Below are 21464 nucleotides of genomic sequence, written 5' to 3' on the forward strand. Positions count from 1 at the left end.
TAGTTAAAAAAAAGGAAATCCAAATTGCTTTCTGTATGTCTAAGCAACTAAACGTGTAGGTGAAATTAATATTATGTGTAAGTTACTATGTTATACTGAGTTTCTGTTGATTAGGTGCATCTTTCTCAGGTCGTGGTGGAAAAATGCCCATTTTTAAGATTTCACATTTAGTTTTATTATAACAAAGCTGCAGTCTATTAAGTAAATTTCTTCACTTAAGCGTACTTGTTATGTACATATTGTTAATTAATATTTCCAAAGAAAGCAGGCATTGGGGCTGCAGGGTGGCGCAGTTGGTTACCACTGTTGCCGATTCGCGTTCTGGTGGGGGCACCGGGATCCTTCTGCATGGAGTTTGCATGTTCTCCCCGTGCAGCGTGGGTTCTCTTCGGGTTCTCCGGCTTCCTCCCACACAGTCCAAAAACATACTGAGGTTAATTGGTGATTCTAAATTGTCTGTAGGTGTGATTGGTTGTCTGTCTCTAAATGTAGCCCTGTGATAGACTGGTGACCTGTCCAGGGTGTCCCCTGCCTTCACCCTAAGCCAGCTGAGATAGGCTCCAGCCCCCCATGACCCTCGTGAGGATAAAGTGGTGTGTAGATAATGGATGGATGGAAACAGGCATTGTTCTTAATGGCAGCATCTAACCCAGGTTTACCCTACATTGAAACTGCCGTCCCTCGCAGAGGTCACTTGCCATCATAGTTGTACAGGTGCAAATAATAACAATAACAAGAACTGAATTCCATTTAGCAGCTGCGGTTTAATGGCTCACCACGATCCTTGTTGTGTTATGTGCTTTTGCTACTATGACAAGTCCACTGTGGAAAAAGCCTCAAAGGTTCTTTGTCCACTCTCAAAAGGAGGGATGCAATATCAAAAACAACAAACAGTGCAATCGTTTACAATGTAAACTAAATGTACCTTTGCGATACACATAAAGCAAACTTTATATGCATCTGAAAAATAAGATTTAATACAGGGTTATTGCATTACAATGCACGGGAATGTAATAATGAACAAATGATTAATGCTGTTCTGTGGTGTTTTCACATTTCTGAAAGCGGACACAATTGTGCAACTTCTTGCAGCTCCAACCACCAGAGTAATAAAATCTACTCGGCCAGGATCAGTAATCATCATCGCCGTCCTCAGAGAATCTAATATTTAACTTTTTCTGTGGAATTTGAGGGCAATTTACCTCTGATTGTGACTGGGGGTCACCAGTTTACATAATTTACCTTGGATAGAAACACTCCATCTCTGCTGCAGGTATCCAGTGAGATTATGCCGTGTCACTCAGAGCAAGAACCAGAGGCCTAAGCAAGTGTGAAATTATATTAATGTGAAGAAATTATAACTCTGTGATCCTTCCTCAGTGTAACAGGAGAAGAGAGAGCAGCACATAACCACCATCCAACCTTATTGTTGTCCATGTTTGTCTTTTAAAAGCAGCTCTTTATAGTTAGCCTCTCAGTTGCACATCAATGGATTTTAACTCTGCATTGTTTTAAGATCTTAGGAGTCCAACATTGATAGACTTTGTGAAAAAACCCTAGAAATTGGGGGTCAGTTGCAAATAAAATACCAACGACTGTGGCCGTTCTTCTAAAGTCTGCAAATAAGTTAAATGAAAGCCAACATCATCAGTTCTCCAGGGGTGCTAATTTTAAGGTGATTGGATATTCAAAAGTTGGGCCTAAAGTTGTCTCAGACCCTGGCACTAATGAGGCTTTAATCATTTAAAACGAAGGAAAAAAAGTGCCTAAATGCTTCTTTTTCACTTGGTTTATTTTCAGGTCAGTTCACACACTGAAGGAATGTACCTATGTTTTAAAATTGTGGCGTTGCCCAACTTTAATTCATGTTTGAGTTTTGATGAAAAACGGTATTTTCTTTTCAGCCTTTGTCCACCACACAATGATATGCGTTGACGCCAAACAGCACAGCATTAAAATAAAGAGGATCCAACGTAGAGCCGCCCACCAGCTGGATAAAACAAACACAGAAATCAAGTTGCACCGTCATTTTTGGGGTATGTGACAAGTAATTGTATGCTTCGTCATTTAAATATATAAAACATTGTAAGCAAAATATAGAACGGTATCAATCCATAGCCTCTGCTCACCTTGTTTGTTCTTGTTCCAGTATTAGGAATGAGTTGATTTGTGTGGTGGTGAGTGGGGTTGTCACTGTGGAAAACGACACTTTGCGTTAACAAAAATCCACGTGATATAACACTACTTACTTTCCTCAAATACTAGTAATATAAAGCAGTTACAATGAAGGACAGCACACCTAATAAGAATTTTCTGTGTTATTTTTATAATATATTTAATATTTACATACAGTTGAAATGCTTTTACAGATAGTTTCTCATATTCCCAAGAAACAATCTAGGAGAATTAGTAGGTATTTTCAGGCTTGAAGACTTTTGGAATTGAAGTGGAATATGATGTATAACATCAGCCATCAACATCTTTAATATAAAAATATAGCATTCAAAATTGAGTATTTTTTAAAATCTTGAAACCCCTCTTGCTGGAATTGATTTCATAATCCTTTGCGCTTGGTTGTTTTTTCGATTTTGTTTTGTTTTTTTACCATAGGAATTTCTCTTGGGTTTCACCACACAGCGTTACCACAACAAAATGACAACACGTGATGACAAACACTGACCTAACAACTGGTTTCACACGCTAAGGATTTCTCAAGATCAAAAACTAATCAAAGTTGCAGTTTAGTAGAAAAGAAACGAAGTAATTCATTAAAAACTAATCTGTTTATGTCACTAGATTTTCATTCAGATGTTAATGTACTGTTAAAGATGCTTTCAGGTGAATGTCTACTTTTACTTGTTAACATGTCCATATGGTGGTTTGTTTGTTTTTTTTTGCTAGAAACCACATCACAAGCAAAATAACTCAACAATGGCTCAGAATTGTCCCTCCTTGAAGCAGTGTACCGATAAAAGTCTCAAACACAGATTCAGACTAACACAGTTTCACATGCAACAAACTTTATAGACTATTCCTCTGAACTTGCAATGTGGGGATTTCCATATCATTGTCCTTCTTCAGAATCGGCCCAACCTGAAATACTCCAGTATTACAACTGGCAATGTGTAACGTTCAGTAGTTTTATGATGATTATTATTATGATTTGAGCAAAATTGTAGGTGAGCTGGTGTGCTTGAGTTGCTCTAAGTGTGAAGGGGAGGATGCAGGGACTACATAGATCTAGATATTCTAGAGAAGGCAATGGTGTGGTGACATCTCAGCCAATTTAAGATAGGAAAGGAATATTTCCATGTAAATAACACTGAGATGAGTTTGGGGGGGTTGCATCAACTTTTGACAGACTTTTTTAGGTGACGGTAACTCAGATGAAACAACCAAAAGCTGTTGGTACATTGTGATCAACAAATGATTCAAATGATTCTTGTCTAGTTTTGCCTGTAGTCAAGTTCAGAGTCAGCTTTTTGAGTTTGTCTTCATTTGTCATAAATCTGTTTTATCAAATCAAGCCTTTAAAAAAAAGCAGAAGCACTATTGTGTTACGCCCACGAAAGTGTTTGAGCTGATCCAGTTTAGGTTTTACCTGTGTCGGAGACGAGCAGCCTGACGCGACTGAAGATGTTTCTTCCATGTCTGGCGATGACACACCAGTACATGTCCTCATCTGTTTTTTGAAGTAACGTCATGGTTACAGTGAAGACTCCCGCTTCCTTATCATCCACAATGGAGCTTCGGTCATTCTGTCGCACCTTTGGTGTTTTCACTATTATCGTACACAGCTCGTATACCTGCCCTTTGCACCAGTACTTTGTGTATTCTTTAAACTGAAGGCTGTACTGACACGAGATGGTGACAGATCCATTGTATGTTCCTGTTACCACCTCTGGAGCCGATAGCTGCGCTGAGTCCACTGTGTGCTTGGTTAGCCACAAGAAACACAGAACTGGAGCTGTAAAATCAAAGAATATTTCCCATGATATTGGTTACTGAGATCACTTTTGTTTCCCGAGTCAGTCTGCTATAGGATATAGTCTGGTTTATTTACCTTTAAAGATCCCAGCACAGATCCCTGAGGTCCTCATGATGGGGATGAGAAGGACAATGCAAAGCAGAAGCAAAATGAGCGACATTTAAAGGGTTCCTCTTTCTTCACCCTAGTAGTTGTGCAATATTTGCGTAGGCTGGTGTTTGTACAATCTGTATTGTATTCAGGTCCTATTTTAATGCAGGGTTACCACCTGTCACGTGTTTGTCTTGAGACAAGGCTCTGTCTCACGGAGCCCAAACAAATCTCAGGCCAAATAAGAGGAAGCCTCAGGATCTCAGTAAACAAGCTTTTTCTGCCCACAGGTCTGAGCATTGGGCTGTTTTCCACAGTTCAGCACCAACGCTGATCCATAAACATGAAAGAAAGTGCAAAATAGCAGCTCAGATAGTTTGTTGATGGAGGTGCAAATGCACAGACTTCACTAGTGTGTCCAATTTTGTCTCATTGATTTTGCTCTAATTTCACATATAAACTGAAAAGTCCACAATGATACCAGTTTTGATGCGACTGAGACAGAATCTATCTCGGATCAGATTATTGAAGCTGTTTCCTCATGCAACTGATTCAGACTTTGCCAAAACATTTACAAGCTGTGGGATGTTTTAAAGGTTATTTTTTTAGCTATACAATTTGCTCTATTTAACCATCTCTGAAGTGAGAGTTGCTCTGTGAATTTACCCATGAGGGCCAACACCATAAGTTAAAAAAAAAAGAAAGAAAAAAAAAGAATCATTTATAATTTGCATTTATCCTTTTGGGGCATGGCCTGGTGGTGAATTACCTTCTGTACTTTTCTGTACAGAAATATATAACAGAAAAGTACAGAGGGTAATTTGTTTACTCTGGAAAGTAAAAAATATCAAGTCATGTGATTTCACATCCTTTTTCATTACTTCAGCTTTGCTGCTGTACTCACAGTGACCACTTCTCATTCAACCTCTGCTCAGTAGAATATTGCAACAGGATGTAACAGTAACAACACACCATGTTGCACCATGTACAGTATGAACCAAGCTGGTTCACAAGTTTAGAAGTTTAAAGGTGAAAATCAGAAAAGAAAAAAAATGTCAGTAACACAGCATGCAGTCCAGACTGTAGGCAGTTGGAGAGTTGTGTATTTGTGGTTCTTGGGGCTCTGTGGTTGTGTTCAAAGATCAGGTCAAGGATTCCCTGAGAAGCTCTTTAGTAGCTTTGACCGTTTGTTTTGGATTCTCGTCCTGCTGAAATGTTGCCGAATGATCATTCTGATGCTTTTGACTGAATGCGAGCGCACAGAACGCTCCTGTATAATTCTGTATTCAGTCAGAACAGAACAGAATCGAATAAAATATCTTTTTTTAGTCCCACAAGCAGAAATTTGCAGCGTCACAGCAGCAAGGTGACAGTAACAAAAGCAAGAAAACACAACTATAAATTAAAGAGGCGAGGTTCAGGTTCAGCTGCTTCCGTCAGCAGTGAAATCTCAAATAAAAGCCAGTGTGCCAGTTTTATTGGCTGCCATACATGGCCAAGCCTAAACAGAATTAACACAACAGATGAGAGGTCAGGCAGTGTGCTTTGGGCCATTGAGCTATTCCTTTTTTCTCCACATTTTCCTCATCATTTTGATAGGGGTAGAGTTTTTGTGTTTTTTTTAACAAACTATACCCAGGCCTGTGGGATTCCAACTCCTACTGGGGGTTAGTTGGCACACAGGTTAGCCTCCATCCTGCACTCTGTAACCATAATCATTTTGTCCTCCTGTGAGAACTCGAGGAAACTTTAAAACCAGTTTATTTACTTCAACATTAGGTGGCACTAGAGATCAGTGTATCAGACGGCATAATGTACAGCCTGTAAGTCTAATTCAGCTGTTTTCTCCCCAGGTTTCGGTAGCACAGACTAATCACACTGTAAAATGTTTGAAAACCCCATGCAGATATAATTTACTGTGAGACAAACCGTATTATCTTTTGCCCCATTGCTTCGCATCTATTGCATTTGTCTGACTATTTCCTCAGGCTTTCATTCCCCTAATTTGATTCTTTGCCATTTTGTGCCACTGTACATTCTAATGGCTTAATAATGATGTAACTGATGCTAGTAATATAACAGATTAGGCTTTCAGAGTTTCCCTTCTTGGGCTTCAATATTTCATGATCGGGTGTTTGACTTTTCTGTTTTCTGAGGTGCACTTTAGACCTGCTGGTTTTAATGGATTTTATGTAGGTTTAATTATGTCACACTTCATGCTGGAGTTTAGTTTTTGTTGTCAACTTGATCTTTACTGGGGTATTTCATCAACACATTGCTTTGTCATAGTGTCGATAGGAAGTTTGAAATGATTTCAGTTCTTATCCATCATGCAATGCAATCAGGGAGGCATCAGATTGGTTTCAAATTTATTTTGAGGATCCCAAACATACAGCTTAGAGTCATAAAAACTCTATCTTGAGTCTCAAGTAGAATATGTAGCCCTGCAACAGATGGCGTGGCCTCCGCGGAGCCCCGATCTCGACTTCATGGAGTCGGTCTGGGATTATATGATGAGACAGAAGCCACTGAGACAGATTGAATCCACAGATGAACTGTTGCAAGTTCTCCAAGATTCTGCAGACTGAAAAAAAAAAAAACAGTGTAGGAGAATTTGTGCAGTTTTAAGGCAAAGCACACCAAATATTTAGTATTGAAGCATTTTCCATTCACTGCTGTTTGTATGAGGTTAATTGGCAAATAAGAATCATACATACTTCTTGAAAGCATTCTCACTTTACCTTCAGTGCCTTAAACATTATGACAGTACTATACATATATGTATGTGTTTATGTTTTCTGGGCGAAGGCGTATTCATCCATATCACGGATCTTTTCCAGCTCTTGTCTGTTTGCCAGATTTTAAATTAAAGCCTGTAAAAAAGTGACATGCGGCTCTATACATCTACATTTGTACATAGCAAATGCAGTAAGGAAAACCATGTGGATAGCAAATAGCACAAGGTCAGAAAGCACTGATGTGACATTGTTATACATTATAATACATTCTTCCTGAGGTATCTCACTTTTAATTAAAATCTGTGAATATTTCCCCACTTTTACCAACTTGTAGGAGTTTGGATGGAAAACTTAAATGACCCGATTAGCGTTAATGTCAATTCCCACCAAAAAAACAGAACTATCTTGATGACACATGTTGATGAGTATGTGGACAGTATGGTTGCAACACCCACAACCTCAAATCTCTATAGCTTCTTACAGAATAGCTTCTCACAGTTATTATGAAACTCATTTAGGGTTTGTAAATATTTAAGATGCTATTTGATGAGATCACTGTGTTGGCAATCTTTTTAAACGGATGTATAATGTAAGTATATGTATATTATATTATAGAATTAGTCTTTGATTGGTACCTTAAGGAAAGAATTCTCATGTGGGCTTTTCAATGAATGATCCTGGAAAAAAATGTAAATGACCTTGGTGACTATTTAAATTGGATTGTTTGTCATGCGTAGCTAAGAGAATCAGTGGTTAATGAAACATCCTACAGCCAGCCACCTTGACATTTGTTTGACTTCTTTTTTTTCTTTTTTTTAATTATTGAGACATACTCAGAAAAGCAGAAGGGTATGTTTTGAAAACCAAATACTTCTGCTTCCAGGCTCCGGCTCAGCCAAGGTGCTTTCTGCTGACAGCAGCATATCTTTCTTTAAATATTACATAAACTGTGCAAGATAAAGAAGGCAACAGTATAATGGAAGCTAAATGATTAGATAAGTTCTTCATTTACCCCGTGAATGCTTTGGATTCGAATGCAAATCATTCTTCATGACATATCACGGTCCTCCTTTCAGCATGATTAGAGTTGTCAAACATATTTATCATCACATATCTGCAGTCTAAATTGGTTTTCAAAGGCAATTTTGCCTGTTGTTTGTGTGAGTCGACTTCTAATGTTTGATGTCACCGCTCAACGGTGACAGCAAATTTACTGCACGACACAAAAGGCATATTCCATATAAAAGATTCCTGCACTTTAGTCAAATCGTAAATATCTCCTTCCTCTTGTTTTGCTGTGTCTCTACGCATAGGCACGTCACTTCATATATGCAGTTTTATCGAGTATGAGCTCTTAAACAACAATTTCACTCAGTTTTGGTAGATAAGGTGTAATTGGTAAAATGCACTATGTCTACACCTCTGAAAACAACACATTTTTTAATGGTCCTTTTAGGTTTGTGTAGTGATTTTTTAAAAACAAGTCCCTGGCCCGTTTGCTGCAGAACTTGGAATTGCATTTGCTTTGGATAAATGAGTCCTTCACACAAGGAGAAAGTGCGCCTGTGGAGAATGTGCTCGAAAGCCTGATAAGTAATCACATATTCTCCTCAAGTTTAATCTTCTCTGAAACAACCTTTTTGCAAATAAACACATTTTGGCAATTTTTTTTTGTAAGTCTGGCTAAACTGGATTATGTGTGAAAGTGAGTCCAACTGATAGATAAGTTCCCTGTGCAAGGCAGTCGCAGGCAAAGTACTGTTTCTGGCAGGTAAGTCGGTGCTGTTTTGTCTTTTCTCTCATTTTTATACAATAACTGCACCCGGTATCTAGTATTTCCAAGATTTGGATATGCATTACATCTCATCCATGCAGTTTTCAGCATCACTTAAATTTCTTTTAACACCAAGATAACCTTGTGCCTTTTAACTTGCCTGCTCTGGCCCTGCTGGGAAGTGATTCATAAATACGAGACGTAATGTGTTAGGTTATCATTTCTTTTGATGGTCAGATATTAAACTGCATCATGGTTTTGGTCTGTAAACAATGAGTTTCTTATCTACAAATTCTCATTTTTCATACTATTGTGCTATCGTGGCCACAATACAGACCATTTCCACCCATTTTTATGCCCATTGGCATCCACATGTGTCTCTGCATTCATCGTCTGTATGTCTTAGTCATAGTGATGCACAATATTAAAATTTCTGGCCGATAACGATATCTGATATTAAGATTTCTGATATCGCCGATAACCGATATTACCAATGTCGATATTTAATTTTTGTAAGCACTGTGAGAACGTGAAAACTATTCAAAAGAAGCCACATTAGACCACATAGTCGTCTTTATTACATAACAAAAGTAAAACATATTTAAACATATTTAACGTTCAAGTCCAGGACCATTTAAGTAGAACCATCTGTGAAATAGCAGCAATATCAAATGTCAAGACGAAGGCGCTAATGTTAGACAATCATCAGTTTTTCACATTGGCTAAATTTGTTCATTGGACCGATACCAATATATTGGAAAAAACACTAATATCAGTGACACCGATGTGGTCACCGATATATTAGGCATCTGGTTACCACTAAGAACAAACAACTGTCCACTCAACGCCCGAAAAAATCCGTACGATTGGGCCGCCGCTTAAGCTCACCTGGTTGAGCTGGCGACCCATGTACAGGGGCTATAGTCTCCAATGCAGCGGCCATAGGTTTGAATCCCGCTCACGGCCCTTTGCTGCAGCCCCTTCCCCCATTCTTCTCCCCCACTTTCCCGTCTCTCTTCAACTGTCCTATCTAATAAAGGCAAAAAGGCCAAAAAAAATACCTTTAAAAAAAAAAAAAATCCCTCTGACAATAAGTTTTTAGTCTGTTTTTAAAAGAAATACTCCCTATAAAGACCAATACTAAACACAATTAGGAAGTTGTGAGTGCTTCAGTTGTCACTACAGTGTAAAATGTTGTACTCCTGGGCAGAAATGGCAAACCTGAACTCTTCTCTCTGTTAGTGGATGGAACTTTGGCTCTGCAGGGTGAGATCATCTACAGATATCTGCAGACTTGGCACTCTTAAAATTGGGGATCATCTGCTCTAATCCATTTCTGCTCCCACATTAGCTTCTCACAAATGGTGTCTAACCCTGCCAACCGCCAGACCTTCATCAGCTCAGTCATTTCATTCCCGAGGAAAGCATGAGTGTGATGGGCTCGACAGTGGCTGGGAATACTCAGCCAACAGAGGAAGCCCTCGCGGGGATAAGCGGTAATTCTCTGTTTTTCCTCGAGGTTTGCTTGTAAAGTCTGGTTATCTGTTCCACTTTGACTTTTTTCCTCAGCAAAGTTTATTTAATTCCGTACCTGATAGCAAATATGACACAACGCCACAACAAATACCTGTCCAACTGACAAGCTGGCCATATTACAAAACAGAAGTGCAGTATTAAATATTTTATATCTGCTGACATTAAACAGGAGATGAGAGCTGCCTTTGAGAATGAGGCCAAGCGGAGCAACAAGGCTCGTTTTCTGATGTCTGCTGCTGTGTCGGCTGGAAAGGACACCATTGATTCTGCTTATCAGATTCCCGAGCTTGGTCAGAGAGCGTTTGAAACAACATTTGTGGTGTGTGTCCAAACTTATAAACAGCTAAACGACTCTGAACTTCACTCCTACATCCTAAAATCATTAATGTAAGCTTGTTAAGGTTACCATAGTGACCTGTCCTTGTTTACCACACCCAGGACGCCGGATATGATCAATGTCATGACACATGACTTCCATATCTTATGGGGACCGGTGAGTGCAGTACCCCCTGTTCAGAGGTCCTGAAACCATCTTCATCTATTTCAGTGTGGTGATCTTAAATGTCTTCATGATTAATGCTCTGTAGAAAAGGAATCAGTGAAAAGCTGGCAGCAAGGGTGAAAGAAAAAATATGTTAAAAAAAAAATAAAAAATAGTGTGATACTGTAAAATAATAATAAAAAAAAGCAGCTATTTGATATTTTTTATGTGGATTTATATCATAAAAACAGTGTAATTTCACAGCCAAAAAGACATTAAAAATGAATTACATTTTGTAAAAATATAGAGTCTGGAGTTTAAAACTGTAAAATAAATTTAAAACAATTTTTCCCCACCAGTATACACATTATACTTCTTCAAAAACAGGAAATAGCTGTCTAATAATGTTTTTGGTTGATTCGAATGCAGTAAAAATTCTCTCATTTCATAGTCAAACATTGCAAAAGATGTATTACCACTTGTAAAAATACAGATTTTTGGTTAACTTGTAAATTAAAACATTTTCCTATAATTTTACAAGCTATCTGTACTTTAACAGAACAGGGAAAATTAATAAACCAGTTTGTATTCATTTGCAAAAATCTTTGTGTTAAAGTTACAGAAACAGTTTCTCTGCAAGTTTCAGGTAAAATAGCAAAACATCCACAAAAGCGACAATATATTTCCAATTCCTTTTTTCCCAACTTTGCAATGAACTACTGGGAGAGCCAGGAAGCCCGAGCTGAGAAGCTGATTGTCGGGTTCCCCACATATGGTAACATTCACACTTCAGAACCCTGCTGACCCAGGTGGAGGAGCACCTTCTGCTGGTTCTGGGGCTCCAGAAAAGTGCACAAGCGGCTGGGGAGCTCGCTTATCCTAAGGTGTGCTTTCTTGTTACCACAATAGAGTAAAAGAAGTCTGAATGTTGATGGTGGATTAGCGTTAATGTTAATACTTCCCCCCTTTACGCACAATAACAGAGCAGTGGGGGGGTTTATCGTAGTAATACAGACTTCAGATTAAGTAATTAATGCAACTGGAGGCTTTCATTAATGCACTGCTTTGTGAAATATACAGATCTGTGGCTTTTTGAAAGATGGAGCAACTCAGGCTTTGGAAACAGGCCCAGGATGTGCCATATGCCTACAAGGGAAACCAGTGGGTGGGATGTGACAACATCAAGAGCTTTCAGATCAAGGTAGCAGACATACACAGAATACTTGTTTTACCATTTGTCAGGACAGTCTGTTTGGCTGTGTTGAATTTCCCCCTGAGCTAAAAAAATAAAAATAAATAAATGTTTTCAATCTCCATAACCTGTAAAAGATGTATTCTGTATATATTAAGTGGTAAAAGTTTTCCCTCTGCGCGACGGCAGATAATGTGACAGGAACTAATGCATTAAACACTCTGTCAAGGTCTTGTGAAAAAGCCAAGTTTGCAACTGAGATTTCAAACGCTCGTCTACATCGCTCCCTGCTGGTGATCTTGAGGTTGACTGGCTGATGAAGAGTAAATTTGGAGAAAACGTGGTTCGAATTATTGATATGGACGACTAATTAGGCCATTTTCTGTCCAGGAAAAAAAGAAAAACTCACTGATTAATGTTCTCCAAAAAGGCCTTAATCTGAAACAAGCATCTGAGACTCCAAACCACATATATCATTAAGGACCACAGTGGAATACTTGTTTAAAATAGCTTTAAAAAAATAGCCAAATACAATCCCCTTCCTGCCACATCCAGTGGTGGCAGCTCCTCAAGTGGGGACACCAACAGCATGGACTGCAGGTTCAATCCTGGAAAGGCTAATGGCTGTCGAACAAACAAGAACCAAATCTACAGCTGCAGCGGTGAAAAGAGCTACTATAAGCGCTGGACTGCTGATCTGGATTTTGACAGCTCCTGTTTTTGCCACAGCTGGCCTTAAAGCTCAAGTTATAGATTGACAGGTTAACTGTTTTACATTTGTTCTTAGTTCTCACAGGTTAACTTCTGTGAGTACAAAGTTCTAAATTCCACATGTTGGATGGTTGTTAAACAACGTAAAACCCGAGGCTTTTGTCTAGTTTATGTTGAAAACAAAACAAATAGAAGAAATTTGAATTGTTGAAGGTGTGTTGTCTGTATCTACATTTCTTTCTTTGCTCTACATTATAAAATTCAGAATTGCCTGAAATTCCTCTACACTGTGTCCTCCTGTCTTACACGTGTTAAACATACAAATGCCACAAGAAGAGAAAAAAACAAAAAACAAATGATAATAATTAAAACAGAAAAAAAGTGTCAGTATTCTACAGGTGTAATCATAATTCTTGTATATTAAATATCAAACCCTGATATAAAACAGAACATTAATGCACCATTTGATAAATACTGCCCGTGATTTACAGAAAAACAATCTTAGAGGCTGAACTATCATCTCAAACATTAGCGCGCTATCTGCCTCACAAATACCACAACAATAAAATCACAGTGGCACAATGCTCATTCGTGAGGTTTTGGTAGTCTTTGATAACTGTCTTAATACTTCATCTCCTGGAGAATTTGGTAAAGAACACAACATCGCTGCTGCTCCCCCCCTCAGCTGATCTCTTTGTCCTCTTTCTGTTCTGGCACGGCCGACCCATTCTGCTCCGCCGCCGGTTCTTCCACCATGGCTGACTTTTTCGATGTCCCTGTTTGGATGCAGGGGGGGAATTGGAGAGGGGGTTAGTGAGAGATTAAAACCTTCAGCACACCTACAGTGACTGATGCCTCAGCAGTGTATGAGGATCCTGGCTGCTGCTGTACCTGTGAGGTAATTTCTGTGCATTCGATGGAACAGCAGGAGGCCAATGAAGAGGATAAAGCCGAGGCAGCCGACTATCATTCCGCACAGCAGGAAGCTGTAGCTGCCTTTAGACTGAATAATCTGTGGAGGAGACACACACATTAAAGCACTAAACATGAACCTAAACGTCCATCGGGCTTGTTTTTTGCTATTATAAGCCTATTGCTCCACTTCTGCACACTCTCTGCTTGTGTAATAATGAAGATACTCATCAGACTTACTGAGCCAACCAGAACCTGCATTACCATCTCTCCCATCCCTGCACTAGTCACCAGGACTGAGGTTGCGCATCCTGCGACAAAAAAAAAAGCCATGTATGCTTTATTTCCTCTGCTCTCACATTTATTCCGCTACTGTGTCATTATAATTGTGCAATAAACCCTTCATCATACCCTGGTAATCAAGAATGTCTTCAGTATAGGCAAGCATGCAGGGGAATATGCTGCTGAGGAACAGCCCACATAAACAGGTCCCGACAAACAGAAAGACGCTGCTGGTGTAGAAAATAAGCAGCATCAGCACTGTGACAATAGCTCCTGCCTGTAAAAACAAAGAAAAGAGAGTATGCTCAGTTGTACAGTTCATATCACCAACTGCTCATTGTGTGTCTTTAGTGTAATGGTGGCCCTCTAAATGTTTTGCAGGCCTCACCAGGTTGACCATGAGCAGCCTCACAGGCTGGAAACGATATGAAAGAGGTATGGATAAGAGACGTCCAGCAGTGATTGCCGCCCAAAAGATACTGGCCAGGTAACCTGCTGTCTTATGAGGCAACGAGATGGGCGACGCCACAGCGTAGGTGTACACAAAGCCGGCATAGGCCCCCTGAGAAGACAAAAGCCAGGTATCTTTCACAGGTGCAGCTCTCTGTGCTTATTATAAAGCATATTTTGCATGCACTAATAAAATTTGATGTTGAAAATAGTAAGTGAAACGAGCGTCATGTGTTTTATCTGCGCCCCTCACTCACCACAATACCATCGGTCATAAAGAGCACCAGGCCACCGAGGATATGAATCATAAAGAAGGATACCGGCAGCCCGCGCAGGTTATCATTCTGACAGCAGCTAAAGATACTCCCATGACCTGCAACAGAGCGAAAAGTCACCAGTGACAGATTGGATTGTTGTTTTGTTTTTCATCCAATCTCCCTGAAAATGTGTTTATGCATTATTCATTTTAAAATATAAGTCTCTCATATCTTTACCTCCTGCTTCATGTTCCCTCTGCTCCACGTCTGGACCCTCAGCCCCCTGCTGGTTCTCCATCGCCAGCTCATCCTTGTCCAAAAGACGTGGCGTACCACTGGGGCAGCATGGGATCAGCTGCTCCCGATACATTAGAAATAGGACTGCAATGGGCACAGGCAGCTGAAAGAGCACACATATTCAGCTTTTTTTTGAAAAAGCAAAACTTTCATCATGTTAACTGAAAAAAAAAAGACTATAAGAAGAAATAACTTTTGTCCTCGTCCTAACGTTCAGTGTCTCACATTAATAAGTGCCATGATCCAGAAGGCGTAGTGCACACTGGACTCCTCTTCCCCTCCCTCATGGGACAGGTGGCTGTGAGTTATATTGTGCTCTGCAATCGGACTGTTTCTCAGCATGTTCCTGAAATGATGTATGATCTCAGTCCCGTTCCCTGTGTGATTCCCACAGCCTGTCTCTGAGAGGAAAGGATCTGCAATCAGTGGGCTCACCAGGGCACCAAACCCAATGAAGAAGTGAAGAGCCTGCAGAAATGTAAAAAGGTCAGGGACATAACTTACTGCAGCGTTTCAAGAACTACAGTATATTATTACCCCTTAACTTGACAATGTACTCCTACTGATCTACAGCTTTTGTAAAGAAAAATACTGGTCAATTTGTCTTTCTATATTTGTGGAAATACAAAACTTATATATGTGAATGTGTATCATGCCAGTATGATTTTTACAGATAAGATAAAGGTACTGTTGGGATTTATTTACCTGTAAGAAAACAGCAGAGTCCTTCTGATAGATGGTCACCAGTTGGATGTTGGCGATGGTGTCAATGATGCCCATTGCGAAACCAGACACAGCCATAGCAATGGCCAGCACGAGAACATTGTTGCACGCAGGGATGATGGCAAATATCACAGAGATGATAAGAGCAGAAACAAACAAGGCAGCTAAAGCGCTGAACAACCTTCAAGAAAGTAAAGAGATAAACACTGTCATAATGAAGGACAAACATTTCCACATTATTTATGCACCTCAAACAACCGCGCAGCAGGGAGTGTTGTGATACTTACGTCCTCTTGAAAATGCCACCAATGGAGCTGCCAATCAACAAGCAGAACTGCTGGGCGAAGAACACCCAGGTGATCTGACTAAGTGTCGAGTTTGTTTGACACTGCAAGTCCAAAATTGTGGGTCCAAGAAAAGCAATGCAGAGTCCAAAGCTGAAGAAAACGCTCCAGTAGGTCAGCGTATGATGGGCATTCCTTTTGAACAGGGTCACAATCCGCTCATCCACAAACATCTTGGCCACAATGAAAATAGATGCACCTCAGTGAAACAGACTGCCAAGTGTTTTTTCTCCACTACTAAGTATTATGATCCCACCAACGTGAAAGCAGCTCAGAGAGGTTCTGTGGATGCTTGTTGGAGCTTAATGAGTTTCTTGATCTCTTTTAAAGCTTTTTTAGCTCTCTCCTCTTTGTATTGCTTAACTGAAAAGGATGTCCTTTTTAGTTAATGGGTGAAGCGAAGATTCTTCCAACAATAATATCCCCATTTGAATTGTGTCAATGATTAGCAATGAGAAAGACCCTGTGTGTTGAAATGCTACAAGCCAGCGAGGCGCATTTGTATGACATGACACACTGAGCCATTTCAGTGGAAAATGTATCTGTCGGGAAGCAGTGACGCACAAGTGTCTCATGGACAGGTTGTCTAATCTTTCATACCTATCAAGCACTCATTGTGAAAGGAGCTTGAATGCTAAAAATAGCATAAGTGACATAAAATGTTAAGAAATGATGTGCAAAAACAGATTTATTGTCTATGTACTATGTGGGAATGACAGTGTTTTCAGCTGTGACTGCAACCGTAGAATCATGATTTAGTACTTTACATAGAAGTACTTTTTTTTATTGTTATGAAGTTCATGGTTGTATAATTTGTAACCTATTGTCACTTCATATTTCTTCTTGTTCAGTCATATACAATTCTGTGTGCATTAATTTAAATCTCGAACAAATGAGCTTGGTTTTTTGTCTGCAAAAAAAATTTCTTGTCATTCTTTGAATAGGGAGTAGGCAGTATGTGCAGTATTTTCACACGTGTGTACTTCTTTTTTTTCATCAAACACCATCAGTTTTCACTTATCCTGGAAAATATCTCAACATTTACCACAGGTTTGGAAAGAATATAGATGTTCATGGTTCCCAGAGGATGAATTGCAATACAGTTTGTGATGCCTGACATCTACACAGAGGTAAAATGTAAATTTATCTTTTCCTTTAAATTAAAATATTAGCAGTTAATTATCAAATTTATGATGCTGACACTCTAGGATGAATATGGTAATCATATTGTACCTGCTATATATTAGCATGTTAGCATGTGTATGCTAGCATCTAGCTTAATGCACCACTGTGTCTAAAGCCCTGCAGAGCTGGTTGTTTGTTTAATTTGTCTTATTCAGGAGTTTTTATTCATGAGATTTAGTGATCTATGGTGATGATGCAATTTCTGTATGGGCACAATAAAGCTTTTTATTTATTCATTTATTTTTACAGTATTTGTCACTGTTATCAAATATACATTATTTTTTCAGAATTTCTCAGAATTTCCTGGATTTTTTCCTCATTGACAGTATGAGTGGGCGTACCAGCCTGAAGTTCAGGTTGGCCGCTGAGGATGGGGAGTACGTGTGATTTAACAATGCAATCTTTAACTTGACCCCATTTCAGAATGAACATCAACCTGCCAAGAACTGAACAGATGCTGCACATTTCAAGGCCGCTGCATGATTTAGATATTTATGACACTTAACAATTCTGTGGATTTAAAAATGTGAGTTCTACAACGAACAGTGATGAGTAATAGGTTGAATTGCTTGACCCTCAGTGGTAAGAATAAAAGAAAGGACTTAATGCCTAATCCCTTTAATGATTGCATAAAAGCAGCAAAGCTCTACTGGTTGTGGTTAAATATGGGCTTCCGGCAAGGTTGTAACGGATGGGACTGAATAAAAAAAAAAAAAAATCACAAGACGTTAAGAATTTAGTCCTTTTAAAACTTTTTATTATCGACACAGGCACAGTAAAAGCCACCAGGAGTTATTTTTCTGCATGTGATTTTATGCTGTTTGTAATCAGTAAATCTACTTGCATGTTACTTGCTCGGTTCTTATCTCGCTTCTGCAGTGAATTCATTTGCCCCCAGTTCAAAAATATGATGCCTATCTACATATGTCAGATGTGTCTTTCCCATGCTTCTCTGTCCGCTCTGATTCCCACATGCATTGTATTTGCAACTGTTACAAAACACGTCACATTTTCCCGTATCCGTCTACACAGTTGCCATATTTCCGACAGCCAAAAGCCTTAAGCTGCGTAACTGATTTGCCAACATCTCCTGCTAGGTGGAGATGCTGGTCAGGTACTGAACCCTGAGAAATATCCGTGTTTGTACAGCAAGGCATTCATTAACATCAACTTCCTGTTCTGGAGATATGGCAACACGAGAGGAACGCTTCAGGTAATTGTCAACCAACATAAGCCTAGAGGTGTGCAAGAAGTTGTTAAAAATAAACAGCAAGTTCTAGTTATGGAAGTAGGACATGTGTTTGGTAATAATCTTACTTACAAAAGTTCAATTAGGAAGAGCTCCAGTACGTGTACGGAACAAACTAGTGACTTAGAAATCCATACTTTAAAATTGCTTTTTGCTTTGTAAAAGCCAGATTAACTTGTTAACAGTTCCTAGCATGACTTTCTGCTCACTGACAATCAGTTGTTATCAGTAGCTGCTTATCCAGCTACACAGAAAGGTCCATTGTCACTGTCTTTTGTGTGTTTTCTTTTGCGCGTCGAAAAAGAAGCAGAGCTTTTGCTTAAGTGAAAGTAGCAATACCAGAATGTCACAACAACAAAAATACTGATCCTGCATTCAAAACATTGGCTACATTAAAGTTCAGAATTATGAGCAGTGAAATACATTTATCCCTTGGTACGAGCACCAAAAGTAAAAGTGCAGAATAGCCTGTGTCAGAATAATATGATTGTAATTATTGATGCAAGATAATAATACAACTTACACTTTTCTTTACAAAAAGGTAAACAATGAAAAGTACTACATAATTATATTATTAACTTAAATAACCATCCAGAGACGGTCTGGACTCAGGAGGTCCAGCCTACTCTGGTTTTTAGCCTTGACAGAGGAATTACTAACGGACCTCAGATTGATACAGGGTGAGCATGTTGGTGATGTTTCAAACTGATTGTTGTTCTTTTTGGTAGGCTGTGTTGCTACAGCATTCTGGATGAGTTTAGAAATGTTCTCTTGATTAGGACAAAAGAAAAAAGATCCAAGCTTTGGAACATGCAAAGGAGTAGGAAGCAAATTTAAGTGTAAGCTGCGAAAAGTGGTGCTACTTGGAACTACTTTACATAGTTTTTGTTAGCTTAATCAGTGATAATACATTAAATTTCAATTTATTTTTTAACTGTAATGGAGTAAAAAAGGTAATATTGTCCTAAATGTTGTGACGTAGAAGACAAAAGTTAAAAACGAACTTTAATTGTACATAAATGCAGATTTGTAGTACTTTTGTTACACCACCACTGATGCACATAAGGTACATCTTGAACCATGACTGGCTTCCAGGCTAGTTTGTAGGTTTAAACAGTGATTGGAGTTGAGCACAAAGAAATGTTATTATTTCAATGAATGAATATGATAAACTCTGCATTATCCTGCTTGGAAGAGGTGATACAGCCGAGTGGACAAAAAACCAAACAAAACAACAAATAACACAACAACACACTTTTGTACAGCGAGGGACTAATTGAGATAATTCTGGGGTTTTTTTCCTTCTACGTTTCAACACTAGATGGTGTAACAGCATTGCCTTTATCCACATTCAACCCAGTTGGGGCTGCCTCTTTTGGAAATAAGAACACGTAGCGACTCAGCAGGAGGAAATATATCAGTGAAGGAAACAGTAAATTTACAGACTATTAATTATAATGCAAAATCATCACTGCTGTTGAATATTTCACAAGCAAACACACTCGGAGCATCTCTTTTTTCAGTCTGACATGTGGTTGTGCTGATGGCAGTCGCGTGAAGGTGCAGAACAGTGTTGCTTCGCCCCTCTCTGTCTCATCTCCATAGGCTGACATTTATCCAACCCTCAATCAGAGAGGCCTGAGACAGTGCCAGGACAATGTGACAGGAATCCTAAGATGATTGCTCTATTTTTTTTTTCTCCCTGCTCTCGTCCCCCCCACCACCTCTAGCATTTGCCTTTCTATATTATATACTGTTTCTTTATGGATCAGTGAGCAAGCAAAGCAAAGCACATGATGACACGTATAATAAAAGAAAATGCCTTGAATTATACGCCGCTACCTCCAAATATATCTCCATACGTCTCTGTGTATATTTCATAATATGTGAGTGAGCAAGATAAACACGTGAATGTCCACGAGGAAGAGGAAGTCACAATAAGTTTATGTATCATTACTGTCAACTCAGGCAGGGGTACACGATTCAGTGCATGCGTTAACACGAGCGAAGCGATTAGCTGAAGCAGACATGACACAGGCTCCTTGTGGAGTAATAAGAAATGTATCAGTCACCTATCTGCATTTCTTCAGTCAGTCCCTGTAGCCGGGGATGGAAAAGCCCTGCAGTGCACCCCCTTCACATCTCCTCAGGCCCAAAATAGAGCCGGGAATATGTGGTATGCAAACAGACATGTCTGCAGGGCAAAACAGTACAATTCTACGAGGCTCTGTGCTTTCAAACTAGCTGCTGGTGAAGCAGTTAAGATGTGAGGCACCTGTGGAAGTTAGTGCATGAATATATCAAAAAATCATGTATAAATGTTATATATAGAATTATTTAGATGATATGTCACGTTCATGACAAATCCTTTCTATAGAACTGATTACAGGCAGCTTTCTTTGGACCAATTTTAGAAGTAAACCAGTGCAGATGCTACAAACAAGAGTGGAAGTAACCTAAAATATAGCACTGACAACCTAACCAGTGTTGCCAGACTAAAACTAAATTGTTCCATAGGATAGGAGGACCACGTCTCCTAAAATTTCTGTTTATGCTTCTGTTAATCTGGTTTGCATGTTACATTTTAGTGGGAGCGCAATTCCTGCTTTGATGCTGTTCACTGGGAACATTTCTTCCAGAGCAGAAGTCCCTGAGCACTGTGGCCACTTACTGGATTCACGTCCTGAGTCTCACTTGGGGTTTGAGTACCATTCAGGTTAGGAGAAAAGTATATTTGTTTGTCAAAAACAGTGAACCTTTCCAGCTACATTTAAAAAACAAAAACAAAACAAAACAAAAAAGAGACCAAATGTATTCCTTTATTTAACAGAGATCATGCTTAACAACACGATTTCCATTCGTGTTCCCAGTAAAAAGTAAGAAGTTACCAAAAGTCTCAAAAAGTGCATCACATACAAAACAATATAAACAAAATATGCATTACAGAGTGAAGGAAAACAGCTGGTTCTATACCGGGCTTTAGATCAGCGACAGGTTTGTCTTGTTGTTTGAAGTGTTTAGAAATACTGATGCTTGTGTTTTCTCTCATATTGGTGGGAACTAAGTTTCATTTTTTGCCCAAAAGCAGTTTTCTTAAATCTAGTGGAGAGTTCACCTCTGACTGAGGCCCTGGTCTCCTTTAGTGTTCCTGCAGAATGATAGACCTTGTTTAAGTGGTGGTAGAGCAAGATCATGACATAATTTTTTTACATCAGGCACACATCTTGTTTTGAGATTGTGAAAACAACATTGTTT

The 21464-nt window shown here is 39.2% G+C and overlaps 2 protein-coding genes across 2 annotated transcripts; both read right to left on the minus strand.

Moving 5' to 3' along the window:
- Positions 1-746: 746 nt before the first annotated feature.
- LOC103354997 (CMRF35-like molecule 3) lies at positions 747-4169 on the minus strand. The gene is made up of 4 exons (XM_008278632.1): positions 4064-4169; positions 3602-3967; positions 2130-2193; positions 747-1990 (listed from the first exon to the last, which is right to left on the minus strand). Exons 1-4 carry the CDS (start codon positions 4146-4148, stop codon positions 1864-1866), a joined length of 642 nt encoding a protein of 213 aa, XP_008276854.1. The 5' UTR covers positions 4149-4169; the 3' UTR covers positions 747-1863.
- A 4244-nt stretch (positions 4170-8413) lies between these two features.
- mfsd4ab (major facilitator superfamily domain containing 4Ab) lies at positions 8414-15948 on the minus strand. The gene is made up of 11 exons (XM_008279166.1): positions 15719-15948; positions 15414-15612; positions 14934-15176; positions 14649-14811; positions 14412-14527; positions 14093-14266; positions 13834-13981; positions 13663-13733; positions 13402-13522; positions 13231-13286; positions 8414-8452 (listed from the first exon to the last, which is right to left on the minus strand). The coding sequence occupies exons 1-11, from the start codon at positions 15946-15948 to the stop codon at positions 8414-8416; spliced, it is 1560 nt and encodes a 519-aa protein (XP_008277388.1).
- Between the last annotated feature and the right edge of the window lie 5516 nt (positions 15949-21464).

Source organism: Stegastes partitus, unplaced genomic scaffold (genome assembly GCF_000690725.1).
Source record: "Stegastes partitus isolate 25-593 unplaced genomic scaffold, Stegastes_partitus-1.0.2 Scaffold4, whole genome shotgun sequence".
Taxonomy (NCBI): domain Eukaryota; kingdom Metazoa; phylum Chordata; class Actinopteri; family Pomacentridae; genus Stegastes; species Stegastes partitus.